Source organism: Ambystoma mexicanum, chromosome 10 (assembly GCF_040938575.1).
Source record: "Ambystoma mexicanum isolate Mex_15411 chromosome 10, UKY_AmexF1_1, whole genome shotgun sequence".
Classification (NCBI taxonomy): domain Eukaryota; kingdom Metazoa; phylum Chordata; class Amphibia; order Caudata; family Ambystomatidae; genus Ambystoma; species Ambystoma mexicanum.
Genome location: NC_090932.1, coordinates 1529978192 through 1529992961, shown reverse-complemented (window position 1 = coordinate 1529992961; position 14770 = coordinate 1529978192). Strand labels below are relative to the sequence as shown.

Here is a 14770-nt window from a genome sequence, read left to right as displayed (position 1 = left end):
CCTGGATGCCAAGTACAGGCAGATGGAGGGGGATACACTCTTGCTCTTGGCCCATCCTCAACCACACTCCTCGGTGATCGTTGCAGCATCACTATACTACAAGCTTCAGTTGTCCTCAGCCGCCTCCTCTACGGCGCTGCTAGGCAAGGAGGAGAAGATCTTGGAGGCGTACGGGACGAAGCTCTATTCCAATGCGTCCTTGCATCTTGGTCAGGCCAACGCAGATGCCATGCTGGCTGCCCCCAACCAAAGGTTATGGCAGGCAATTGAGACTTCCTCTCTGAACTCCCTACTCGGAGCCAATCCCGCTTTAAGGCGGGGCTGGCCGAGGCCAAGCTGGTGGCGCATGACCTCATGGAATCCACCGTGCCCCATATCGACACCTCTGGCCCTGGCCGTGCCTTCTGTATCACCACGGACATGAGAAGGACAGCCTGGCTCCAGGCAACAAAATTCAACCCAGACGTCCAGGAATACATATTAGATCTTCCTTCGAGGGGTGGGGGGGGGGGGGCCTCTTCCACTCCTCCACGGATGAAGAGCTAGACAAAAAGAAAAACGGCTCACAAACGGCCAAGTCTTTATCCATCCTAACAAAGACCACGCCCAAATCGTACATCCAATCTCAGCTGCGCTCTGAAAACGGTAGTACGTACGGAGGGTTCCGCAGCTTCCAGGAGCAGAGATCCAATCAGCCAGACCGCTCGCCGTCACAGAAACCGGCGCAAGCAACAAAAAGGGGGGAGGAGAGTAAGGGCATTTTCCAGTGCCCCTCCTCCGCAACAGCCTTCAAGGGAAAGCAGGCATGACAAGCCCCTTCGGGTCCACGTGTCTCCAGTGTGGGGGACAGGCTGGCTCGCCACCCATATTTCTGGTGCCATAATTTCATGGACCCCTGGATCCTCTCCGTAGTATCCACAGGGTACCGCCTGCCTATCCCAGCCTCTCCTCCCTCCTCCCCTCCACTCCCACAGGTTGGGACAGCAACTCTTTTGGCGGAGATCCGGTCGCTTGTAGAGAGCCAGGCAGTGGAGGAGGTCCCAGCCTCCCAACGAGGCCTGGCCTTTTACCCCAGGATTTTCGCCATTCAGAAGAAAAACCAGGTGTGCCTGAGATTTGGGCTGGACCTTCTACCCTTAACCTCTCCTTACCGCTGCAAAAATTCAAGATGGTTACGCCAGCTTTTATAGCAGAGAGGTTGTGCAGGAGAGACTGGATGTGCTCCCTGGATCTAAAGGACAAGTACCTACACGTCCCGATTTGGCAGCCCCATCGTTCCTATGGTTCAGGATCATGGGCTACCACTTTCAATACAAGGTCCTTCCTTTTGGCCTCAACTCGGCCCCCAGGGTCTTTACTAGGCTCATGAATACGGTGGCGGCCCTCCTCAGAGCATAGGTCCTCCACGTCTACCCATACCTCGATGACTGGCTTGTCAGGGCTACATCTCTGGAAGAGGTTCACCACTCTTGCCATGCCCTTATGAACACACTGCACGATCTGGGCTTCTCGCTCAATCTCAAGAAGTCACAGCTGCAGCCCGCGCAGACTCCGACATTCTTGGGCCTCATCTGGGACACGTGCTCCGAGAAGGTATTTCCGTCGGAGGACAAGATCTCGGCCATCAAGAGGGCCACCAACCACTTCCTCAGCAGAGAGGTGACCTCGGCATGATGGTACCAAAATCTCCTGGGTCTATTGGCTGAAGATGAGGAGGGTTCAGCTGCACTTTGCGGCCTCATGGAACCAGGCTCTCAATCCGAGATGATCAACGTTCCTCTATCTCCCCACCCGGACCTAACATGGTGGTCCAGGGACTGCAACCTACGGATGGGGATGGCCTACTGGCCGCCCACCCCACAGGCCACCGTCACCATGGATTCTTTGCTCGAGGGCTGGGTAGCCACCTTGGACGATTTCTCAATCCATGGCACCTGGACTCGACAGGAATACCACATCAATTGGCTAGAGCTGAACGCCATCTGGCTAGCGCTCAGGGCATTCCTACCACTTCTCAAAGTCTTAACTGCTATGCTAGACAACTCAAGAATGGAACGAGTTCTCAAAGAACCTCAGCCATTCCTACAGAAGGAACAAGGAAAAAACAGGACAAGGGAAAGAAATAGTCCCAGCCGAACATCAACTCAAGAAATAAATGGAATGGATATACACAAGCTCATGATTGAGCGTGTCTCTAAGGCAAAAGGCGGATTAATTTTTAATCGTTCAAACTTGATGAGATTGCTCCATTCTGTCCCGCAACTTCGAGTAATACAACCAAAGCACATCAAAAATGTTGGCCTTACCCTACAAACATGAAACAGACTGCATATGTGTACTCTTTTTGTCCAAAGTGGTTGTAAACCTGATCATGTCAGTAAAGGAGGAATTAAGAATCCCTGGCTTTGACGTAACACCTGTCTAGAAGAAAGGCAGAGTCGTGGATAAGACACCAACAGAGAAAAGCATTGACCTGGCCCAGAAAAAAGATTTTAAAAAAAGGGAACAACCTGACAAGCAGGCGGATGAGGAAGATGCCAGACCCGTCAGAGTTTCCCCCAACGGTTCTGCGGGTGTCTAAAGGCCCTGCTCATTCTAGTCAAAGGCCAACCAAACATCGCAGTGACAGCCTCAGGGATGCCAGAAAACGAAGTAAAAACTAAGATTGACGAAGCAGTCTCTTGGGACTGGCTCCCATCATCCCTGGAAAACATGAGTAAAAAATAGAGCGAACCGAAGGGGAAGCAAGACACCTTTAGGATTGCGTCATGGAACACCAGAGGCTTTAACCATCTGCTCGTCAACATTAATGAAGAACTACTACAATCTGAGATCATATGCTTATAATAATGCTGGCTACTAAATACACCAATTCTACATGGCCGTACTTGTTATCTGAACAAAGCATATAAAGGCATCACAGGAAGGCCGTCGGCAGGTATCCTGACAATTATTTAAAAAAAAACATAACCTTAAGAGTCATATCAATGCAAGCGCCATCTCCGCTCATCCAAATAATGCTAATGTAGGAAACCCATCCCCAGACGAATAACGAAGAAACTAAGGCAATCTTCAACCTCTATTGGAATAGTAGAGCCAAAGACGCAGAATCCTTTATACGAACTCTCATGATAAGTATAGACTATCTTTGTGCAGAGTTTGGTAACCTGCACATCATAATCTGTGGAGACTTAAATATTGACTATATTGACACAAAAGACCCAAAGGAAGCAACGCAAATTAAACAGCAAAAGCCATCACGCTCCCAAAAATGGATGAGAGAAATTTAAAATCAGAGATCTCAACCTAGTAAACGGGAATGTCGAGGGAGATCGGATGGGAGCAAAAACCTGGCGATCATTCGGTGCTAGTGCTACCCTTGATTACTTTTTTGTAGACTCTGTCACGTATCAAAACATCAAATCCCTGAAAATCCTGGACTCCGGTAAGAGTGATCACAGCCAGCTGATCCTGACATGCACTCTCCCAAGTAATCAAAGCAAGGATGCGAGCACTAAAACTCGCGAAATCTGGCCAAATAAAGTGAGTATAAATGGCCTAAATCACCTACGTATAATGAATAAATCAACGCCTCTGCTAAGATCAGCCATATACCGTTGGATATACTCACCAAATAGTGCAATCGAATACGAATCATGCCTTATACTGTTCAGGGATAATAGACAAAAAAGCTTGAAGAACCAAATTCACCCACATCACTTCGTCCTGGAGCTATTTAGTAGGAGAAAACAATTAGCCCGCGAAGTTTGAGCCCTAAATAAGATAGACCAATTCAACAGAGTTTGATGTAAAGACCTTAAAAGCTAAACATCGAAATTGGGTGAAAGCACATAGAGCCCAACTATATCAACATGACTTGGAGCTCATGCTCATGACAATAGAGCAATAGAGAATAAAAATGCTAATGCTTTCTGGACCCTAATAAACAAGCAATCCAATGCAAAGGGTATTGAACAGATAAACCCAATTGACGAACAGTGGCTAGACCACTTTAGGAAAATGTACTATCGAAAAAACATGGATGCTAAAGAACTAAAGCTCCCAGAGAACACTAAAGCCTGGGAAATAGGGTTCACAAAAAGAAAATAATTGAGCAAATTAATAAAGTAAGCAAATCCCGTGCCCCAGGACCAGATGGGCTGTCAAACGTCGTCCTGAAACAAAACCGAAAATTATGGGCTGACTTGTGCGAACATCTCTTCAGCAGAATGGGCACTAGCAAACAAATTCTGGAATCATGGCTGAAAGCAATTGTGATCCCCATCTTTAAAAAGGGGATTGTACAAAACCTGAAAACTACAGATCAATTTCCTTCCTTGACGTCCTTGGGAAATTATATGCAGGCATCCTACTGAAAAGACTGAATGAATGGTTAAAATCGAGTGGAAACTGCGACCAGAGACAGACAGGGTTTGTTGCGAAGGTGGATTGCAGATTAAATTTACTAATACTCAATCTACGAAAAATGAAAATCATGAATGAGAACAAGAAGTTGCGTATAGCCTGTGTCTATATGGCCACGGCCTTCGACAGGGTGGATCGAGGCATATTGTGGTACAAGCTAAAAAAAAGGGCTGTCCACAAGACCTCCTTGAGGCCATTATTGCGCTACGTACGAACACGAGCCTTCAAATTAGATTAGTCCAACAAGGGACTCTCAGCGAATCGGTATTAACAAGATGCCTGAAACAAGGATGCTGGCTAGCGGCCATGTTATACAACTTCTTTATCTCAGATATTAACGGGTGGATTGAACCAGTGAGAGCTTGCAACCCACGAATAAGTGGGACTGTCCTGGGTCATCTCCTTTATGCAGATGACCTCATCTTGCTCGATTTTACTGCATTAGGCCTCCAACACAAGCTAGGTGCCTTACAGTACTACGTCAATGAAAATCAACAGCAAATCAACACTGGAAAAACAGACATTCTGGTAATTGAAAAAGGACAATAGAAACAACAAAAAGTTCAGTTTGGCGCTGCAACAAACCACCATCAAGGTGACAAAGTGCAAAATACTTGGGAGTTATGATAAGCGCAGACTATGGAGAAAAACCATGGATCTTAAATCTAGAGCTCAAACTGGACCAACTACTAGCACAAGCACTCCTATTGAAAATAAAATGGGAAATTCTCACTACAACCAGTAGTTAATTTTTTACAACCGTAAAGTAATCCCAGTGATAGCATTCGCTGGTGACACATGTCTGAGAATACCCTGGAAGGTGTGGGACAAACTAGAGGCCAGATACTGGAGAAGATTACTAAACTTAGCAACCTCAGTGCCGATAGGCGTAATTCGCCACAAACTTGGCCTCTATTCGATGTAAACCCATGTGGCATGGAAAGCACTAACAATTTACAGGAAAGTCGAACTTTGGACTGCCCAGTCAAATATAAAATCCTAAAGCAGGAAAACGATGCCCCTGTCTTTTGGCCATTAGAGATGTAAAGAGAAAGGTGTCTCACAATCTTGAAAAATCTGCCTACCCAAGGTGAGATACTCCACTGTCACCCAAAAAGAGTTAAAACATTACTCTTGTCCGTGGACTGGACCCAAATAGAGACTAGCCACACAATCTCCAAATCACATACACTATCAAGAAATGTGGTTAACTTTACCAATCAGTTACCCAATTACATGAAGAAGAGTGCAAATGCCAAGCACCAGAGACTTGATCTTACGCTTTAGGTTGAACGTGTTACGGACAAGACAAAGCCTAAAGAAATATGGCCTAGAAAAATCAGCCAATTGCAGATTATGCAAAGGAAAAGAAGAATCCTTACAGCACTTGATGATGTTCTGTGGAGAACTAGAAGAAGAAAGAGAAAAATATCTTCAGACCATCTTGTCACCATTGTGCAGTCAAGACTCAGATTTATGGTGGGACACTCTATGCAGAACTGAATAAAAGAACTGTTAAAGGTCTATGCATGTTCTTGAAAAGAATGTTACTTGGATTAACAAATGCAGGAAATAATGCTCCTATGGGATCCGAAACTGATTAATCCTAGCCGAACTTATAAAAAAAATAAAATCATTCACCACCAGCGAAAGAATAATTGGAGGAAAGGGACTAGAAAATGATTATTAAAGGGCCCTTTTCTGTTCGGCTAGATGAGAGGACGAACAAATGACAATTTGAAAGTAAAGCAAAAAAGTTTTGTATTCATTTACACTGAAATGCTAATACATTTTTTTTAATAAGAGCTTTAAAACGTTTAAGATTGCCATGGCCCTTAATCCTTTTTATTGTGTATTTAATATGTTCTGTTTAATCAAGTTAACATTATATTTGAAATTACATAAACCAGAAAAAGAAACTTTATTCATATCAAACCTTAAAACCCGTTAAAAAGGGGAACATAGCAGCATATTATAGTATATGGTAAAACGCATGCTATGTTTCCACTTTTGATGTATTCAATTATGAGCAACACATATTAACGTTAACGCTGATGCATGGTTATAGAGTATGTTATAGAAAATAAAATAATGACAATAAAAACATTGCAACATAATCCGACCTACACATGATTTAATTTATTTTTACTCTTTTGCTATCCCTACAACCTCCTTCTATTATTTATGTAAATATTATCTAACCTTTTCCTTAATCCTTTTTCTACTATCTCTGAAAGATTTTTACTCTCATCGGCCTTAATTGGCACGTCTATGGTACAATATCCTGTTGCTAAATTCCCTTTTGCTGGCTGGAAAAACATGCTCTTCTCCTTACACTAGTTATTGACTAATTTGCAGAGGCTAATACTACTACGCCTTAATAATGTGTGGGTGCATAGATGAATTAATTCTAATTGGAACCATTCAAAACCATCCCAAAAGTGCACTCCTTTAGTTTCAAAAGACACTCAAAAATGTTTATCTCAAAATAAACATTGCCACATGTTGTGCAGGTGCAAAATAACGTGAGTTAATATTGAGGTTTAAAAAAAAAAGTGATGGATTCTAAATTCTATTGAGCTCTACTGAAGCTGATTTAGAACATTTCATGAACAGTTTTGAGGCATTGCATTTTGAAATTAAAGTAGCACTTTTGGGATAGTTTTGAATGATTCTCTTATTAATTGTTTTTGTTTTCCTGCGTTGCATGTGGAACAAAATGTTCCACCGGTCTTGAATCAGGAGTGCAGCAGATATTTTCTGCTTTTCTTCATTGTATCTTAACCTATTTTTTTTTTTTACTATGATGTTTACACTACCACTTTACAGAATTAGGGTGAAGTCTGCACTTCATTGAAATACAATAAATTGGGAACTTTGAATCTGTCCGATTAGGAGTTAATAGTACTTGTTAACCTGTAGCTGTAACCACACTTAAAAAATGGAAATGGTGGTTTTAAGTGTCATTGTTCTGATGGTTACCCTCAACCATTGAGTTTTTACCATTGTGTTCTAATTTTTCTGGCTCAATAATTCTTTGTCTCTTTTACATATTGCTTGTTGGGTCTTGTCGATCAGCACCTACAACACTGTATCTGAAACGTCTTTGGGGTGTCAATAGTGTGTGTGAATCAGTCATCTTCTGTTCTACTCCTCTTAGGTCTGCTTCAGAAATATGAATGATATAGCTGTATTATGGGTAACAAATTTAGTACATTTCTCTGGAGTTATTACTCTGCCATGCTGCCATAGTTATTAAAATGATCCTCTGTTAATTTGTGTGACATTCTCCATGGACACTTTATTCTAAATGTAGTAAACCTAATTATTTCTTTGTGGTATTCATCAGGAAAGCTCAAGAGGAGATGATTTCAGAGCTCCGGCAGCAGAAATTCTATCTAGAAACACAAGCAGGAAAGATGGAGGCTCAGAACCAAAAACTAGAAGAGCAGTTGGAGCGGATAACTCACCAGGAACACAGTGAAAAGAGCCGTCTTATGGAACTGGAGACAAGATTACGGGAGGTAACAGTAAGACTAGGACTGAAGATTTACCTGAATAGTGGTTTGGGGGGATACTTCAGACACTAACATTGTAAGCAACTAATGCTAGTAAAAAAATGTGCGTTTCAGTCCACTTCATCTTTTATAACCTTCAAGCTTTATTTAAAAGCTAACTTTCCGAGCCGAAAGGTGTCTGATGAACTCCTCCCCGACTTTGTTAACAAAGATATAAGAGAAAAATACATTTTAATTTTCCATGCAGACTTGCACAGGTAACATGTTAACATCGTTTACAACATGACCAAAAATTGAAAATCATAAATTGTAAATTAGGTTCCTCATCTTTTGAAATGTCATCCAGGTGCAAACTAAATTTTCTCACGGACACCATGTGACTTCACACTGTTCTGTACTGTCCACTGGTGCCACCTCTTGCACTATACTTGACGTCCTTGGTACATGTAGGATGCCAAATGCGAGCTCTGTTCATTTTCTTCTGGTAGCACATGGTGTTTTGGGATAGGCACAGTTTTCATTTTGGCCTGTGACCCCCATCCAACCCCCTCCTGTCCTGCCTCCAGCCCGTCACCCAATCCTTTCCAAATTGGGCTTCAAGGCCTGAGGAGACTGTAGGAGGCAGATGTTGATCTGCTCTCCACTGCTTTACTCAATATAGAGGATTGTGATTCCAGTCTGTATATGTATCTAAAGGCAGCAACAGAAAATGTGGAGTGGTGTTTTTCTGCCCCTCAGTAAACATACCTCCAGCTAATTCTACTCCACAAAAATCCAGTCCACCAAAGACTCATGTCTTGCCTTCTGCTCATGAGCATCCTTTTAAATTCAAGGAGGAGGGAAAGAAGAGAGAGAAAAATTATTTTAAAAAAACAAGCACTCTAGAAACAGAAGTTGGTCTTCTTTCCATATTACCCTCTTCATCTCAAAAGTGATGCAACTGTTGAAGAGCCCTTCTGTAATCTGTACAACGATGATCTGGAGAGGTTGCCCAGACGAATGCCAGTGTTATTGATTGTTTCATAACCTTCAGCCAGTAACTTCATTTTTGTACTTTGCGCTGTGTGGAGAGTCAGGTGGAGGACAGACTCTCAAATGACATGATGTTCAATATTTTATTAAAGCAATACTATAAGGCCTAACTTGCCCTGTTACTGTGGATGGTCCCTACCTATGTTCCTAACTAAGGTGCTTGTTTTTCAGTCGTGAGTGTCCCAAAGAAATAAAGTCAGCTGTCCAAAAACTATCCTTACTTGACCCTAACACTTAAGAAAACTAACCTAGGTCAGGAGAATGAATCCCTTCTCCTGAGGGTACCTCTAGTACCAGTCTTTAATATCAATTCTGCAAATAGTCTCACTTGACTTCTCTGATCAGTCTCTGAAGTTCCTCAATTGGGTTATCGAGTTTTCCCTCGTCTGAGTTCCCTTTTGGGGTTTCCTTATTAGCTCTACGTTGTTGACCCTGGGCCTCAGCGCATTCTTGGCAGGTAATCTTACTTTGATATTTATCTCTTAGGTAATAACAGTACTCATACATCCCGTCCCCTTTCCTCCATACTGTATGGGCGTCCCTTCCAAGGGACGGGAGACAGATTCTTTTTCACCAGAAAAAAACCTTCTTCCCCTTTAAATTTAGAGGCAGGTCCATCTACCGGCACATGCACCGAGGCTGCTTTAGCTACCGTCCTTTGGGTTGAGGGATCCTCGGATCCACCCAGACGCAGTGTTGCTCTTACCGGGTCTACACCCGAGGGACTCTGCCCTTTTACCAGCACCATGTTCGAGGAGCTATGCCCTAATACCGGCAATACGTCCAAGGGGGAGCCTAAACGCAGCTCTACTGACCCCCCGGGTCGAGGGTGTCACACCTAACAGGACCAGGCCCGAGGAGCAGGGTAGGCATCGTGATCCACACGCAAGAGTCTTGGGCGAAGCCGGGCCCAGCGGGCTGAGCACCACGTCGCATGCATGTGGCAGGCAGCTCGAGAAAATGGCTGCCACGCCAGAAAGAGGCACCTGTCCGACGCCATTCCAGCAATTCGGCGAAGAACGAGGAGTGTCAAGGTGGGACTGGCCTCAACCAGGTAGGTGGCCTACAGTCTACCCCTCAGTTGTGCAGGGCAGCTTTCATTGGTGTCCATATGTACAGGGTATGCAGTGGCTCTAGCAGTTCCCGCGGACCCTGTCGGCACCCCCTGCCACGTCTTTGGCCAGTGAGGAGGTGCTCTTCGAGATGTTCCTCGGCCTCATGAAGTCTGAACCTCAGATGGGAGTTATCATCAAAGACGCCATCAGGGAATTCCTCCCCGCAATTCCAGAGCAACCACAGATGCCTCCGCCGACGACCCAGGCCCCGGTGCAGCCACCTCCTCCGGCTCCACAGGGGGCTTCACTGCAGCCTCTGCCGCCTCAGCCTCCGGACGCGGGCTCTGTACCCCAGCCTCTGGCGCCAACTACTACTACTCCTCCTCCTCCTCCACATCAACAGGATATGGATGAGGAGGAGGATCCAGGCATGCCATCCTCAGCCAGGGCCTTCCACGAACGTCTTGCTGGTCTGGTGGAGTACCTGGGCCTCCCCCAGCCCGAGGTTGAGCAGCCGGCAGAGGGGGTTCCGGCTGAAGTACTCACACAACAAATCGGGGATTCCTATGCAGACCGATGCAGTCTCCCTGGCCAAGAAGGGCTGGCTCAAACCCCACTCGCCTCAGCCGGTCAATTGACCCCTGGACGCCAAGTACAGGCAGGTGGAGGGGGATACACTCTGTCGTGAAGAGCCTTAGTCCAGCTCAGAAGCAGCACAAACTCCTACCTCCCCTTGGCGGGCTTGGCGCCTGGGACTTAATGCACACAGGACACCGCGACCACCACCGGGAAAGAGGGTTTGGGTCCACGGATTGGATGGGTGCGGGGTTGAAGGAACACCGGATAGAGGGTCAGTGTGAGGTTATGGCTGGGTAGGGGGAGTTGCCGTAAACGTGCTCCTTTGCTCTTGTTTGGTTGCTTCTGAGTTTGTTCACCAGGGTGTGGTTTCTCTGACACCCTCACATTCATTCAAAACACACACACTCTCGCATCCCGCACCTGAGGTAATTTCACTCAGTTGAATCAGCACGGAGTTGTTCCCCGAGGCATGGTTGTTCACCACTAAATGAGAGCACCAGTGCTTGGCCACATGACACAGATTCAGGAACCAACACGTGCTCCAGAACCTCAACGTGAGGCAACCCTTCAAAGTATTCATGTAATACTGGTGTTCACAATGACTACAACAATAAAGATGTGCAATGCTGGGTCATAATACACTGTTGTGCTGGTTTCATGCACCAGCTACCCTGTTACCTACTAACAACATGCATAACGTTCAACAGCTAGGTGTTCAATGTCAAAAGAAATAAAGCAGCACTTAGCTTTGGAGATCTGCCTTGGTTTGCATTTGTCCCTGGCACCAGTGGTGTCTCGGTGGCTGTTTGCTGCGTCTGCCAAAGGAGAAAGAGAGTATGCGTGCTACTGCGTATCGCGTAGTTCTTCAGTACACTACATGCACATTCCATGATATCCGGCTTAGCGCTGCGTGCGCTCTACTGTTCGATTTATTCCAGAGCTGTTAGGTAGATTTCCCCATGTACGCTGCTCCGGTGCGGTCTCCAGTCTGGGTCCCCTCCCATGCCTTGTGCTTAACCCGCCGTCCGTGGCATGCGATTAGTAATCGATGGTATGCTCTATTATTCATATATATTTTTTTGTAAATAAAAGGAGGAGAGAACTATCTTTATGGCCGCGTGGCCTGAAGTACTGGTTCTAGCGAGGGATGGCCCCGCAATGGGTTCCACCTAACCGGAGCGCCTCCAAGTGCGTCCGCCCGTGAGTAAAGTCGAGCGCGTACAAGCGTTCGCTGTTAGCATGTGCGATCCGGGCTCACGCATGCGCACAAGGTTGGGGGCTGTCCTGGGCGTTTCCCACATGTTTACAGGCTTAGTGTGCCTGTTTCCATACATATAACCTCCTGTTTCTGGGGCTTTGGTTGTTTCTAGGGCTTTGTAACACACTCTTGCTTTCGGCCCATCCTCAGCCACACTCTTTGATGATCGCTGCGGCATCACTATACTACAAGCCCCCGTCATCCTCAGCCTCTTCCTCTGTGGCGCTGCTAGGCAAGGACGAGAAGATCTTGGAGGCTTATGGCAAGAAACTCTTTTCCAATGCCTCTTTACATCTACGTCAGGCCGACGCCGATGCCATGGTGGCTGCCGCCAACCAGAGATTATGGCGGGAAATTGCCGACTTCCTCCCTGAACTCCCCACCCAGAGCCAATCACGCTTTAAGGCTGGGCTAGCTGAAGCCAAGCTGGTGGCGCATGACCTCATGGAATCCAAAGTGGCTCATTTCGATACCTTAGGCTGTGCCATCTGTATTGTCACGAACATGAGAAGGACAGCCTGGGTCCGGGCAACAAAATTCAACTCGGATGTCCAGGGGTGAATTCTAGATCTACCGTTTGACGGGGGGACATCTTCCACTCCTCTACGGATGAGGAGCTGGACAAAAAGAAAAATAGCTCATAAACTGCAAAGTCTTTATCCATCCTTACAAAGACCATGTCCAAATGGTACAGCCAATCTCAGCAGCGCTCAGAAGGGGGTCGTACATATGCAGGGTTCCGCGGCTTACAGGAACGCAGATCCAGGCAACCTTACCGCTCGCCATCTCAGAGCCGGCGCATGCAACAAAAAGGGGGTGCGAGTAAGGGCTTTTTCCAGTCCCCCCTCCTCAGCGACAGCCTTTGAGGGAAAGAAAGCATGAAACGCCCCTTCGGGTCCACGTGTCTCTGGTGGGGGGCAGGCTTGCTCTACATGTACATTTCTGGCACCAGATTTTCCCATAACCCTGGATCCTATCTGTAGTATCCACGGGTTACCGCCTTCCTATCCCAGCCTCTCCTCCCTCCTCCCCTCCACTCACACAGGTTGGGACAGCAACTCTTTTGGCAGAGATACAGTCGCTTGTAGAGAGCCAGGCAGTGGAGGAAGTCCCAGCCTCCCAGCGAGGCTTTGGCTTTTACTCCAGGATTTTCCCGATTCAGAAGAACAACAAGGTGGGCTTGAGAGTTGTGCTGGTCCTTTCCACCCTCAACCTCTCCTTACCCCTACAAAAATTCAAGATGGTTACGCCAGCTTTTATAGCGGAGACATTGTGCAAGGGAGACTGGATGTGCTCCCTGGATCTGAAGGACTCATACCTACACGTCTAGATTTGGCAGCCCCATCGTTCTTTCCTACGGTTCAGGATCGTGGACTACCATTTCAATACAAGGTCCTTCCTTTTGGCCTCAACTTGGCTCCCAGGGTCTTTACCAGGCTCATGAATACGGTGGTTGCCCTCCTCAGAGCGCAGGGCCTCCACATCTACCCATACCTCGACGACTGGCTCGTCAGGGTTACATCTCCGGAAGCGGTTCACCACTCTTCCCATGCCCTTATGAACACACTGCACAATCTGGGCTTCTCGCTCAAGAAGTCGCAGCTGCACCCCACGCAGACTCTGACATTATTGGGCCTCATTTGGGACACATGCTCCGAGAAGGTATTTCCGTCGGAGGACAAGATCTCTGCCATCAAGAGGACCACCGGCCCCTTCCTCTGCAGAGAGGTGACCTCAGCATGGTGGTACAAACATCTCCTGGGTCTCTTGGCGGCAGTCCTATTAGCCGTTCCACACACGAGATTGAGGATGAGGAGGATTGAGCTGCACTTCGTGGCCTCATGGAACCAGGAGCAGGGCTCCCAATCCGAGATGATCAACGTTCCTCCATCTCTCCACCCGGACCTAACATGGTGGTCCACGGACTGCAACCTACAGACGGGTAAGCCCTTTCGGCTGCCCACCCCGCAGGCCACCATCACCACAGACTCCTCGCTCGATGGCTGGGGAGCCACCCTGGACGATCTCTCTGTCCACGGCACCTGGACTCGAGAGGAGCAGTAAAACCACATCAATTGGTTAGAGCTGAACACCATCTGGTAGCACTCAGAGCATTCTTACCAATTCTCAGGGGCAAGGTTGTCCTCATCCAGACAGACAACTTGACCAGCATGTTCTATGTCAACAAGCAGGGAGGCACCAGATCCCCTCTGTGTAGACTGGTAATCGGCATGTGGGAGTGGGCCCTGGAAAATTACATCTACGTCACGGTAGTCCACCTCCCGTGGGAACCCAACCTGGAGGCGGACAGGTTCAGCAAGTTGGGAGCGGATAATTACGAGTGGCAGCTAAACAACCTCGTTATTCAGGAGATCTTCAACAGGTGGGGTCAGCCCCAGGCGGATCTCTTTGCCACCTGGCACAACAAGAAGTGCCCTCAGTTTGCCTCCTGGCAGGGACAGGGCCCCGGCTCCCTAGGCGACACATTTCGGCTTCAGTGGAACGGCATGAAGGCTTACACCTTTCCGCCCACACCACTGATTCACAGAGTGATTTGCAAGATCAAGGAGTGTTGCCAACTCAACATCATTCTAATACCTCCATGGTGGCCGACCAGGCCATGGTTTTCGGAGTTGCTCAGCCTCTCGGAGATGCCTCCGATTCACCTCCCGACGGGTCCAGCACATCTTCTGGCGCAGCAGGTGGGCAGGGTTATCCACCCCGCGCCACAGAAACTAGCCCTCACAGCGTGGTACCTGAGCAGGTAACGCTGCCACACCTCAGCCTCTCTCAGGCTAATCTGGAAATCATTCAGGGCGCAAGGAGCAAGGCTACCAGGGCCCAGTATACAAGTAAATTGAACAGATTCTGCCATTGGGCAGACTCCAAGGAACTAGACCCCC

General features: G+C 47.1%; 1 protein-coding gene across 20 annotated transcripts in view; it reads left to right on the top strand.

Moving 5' to 3' along the window:
* The window catches only part of CIT (citron rho-interacting serine/threonine kinase), a 2264529-nt gene that overhangs the window by 1119898 nt on the left and 1129861 nt on the right, over positions 1–14770 (top strand). For all 20 annotated transcript variants that reach the window (XM_069619729.1, XM_069619715.1, XM_069619714.1 and 17 more), the window contains one exon: positions 7775–7949. In XM_069619729.1, coding sequence (XP_069475830.1) covers positions 7775–7949 — 175 coding nt within the window. The remainder of the gene's footprint in view (positions 1–7774; positions 7950–14770) is intronic.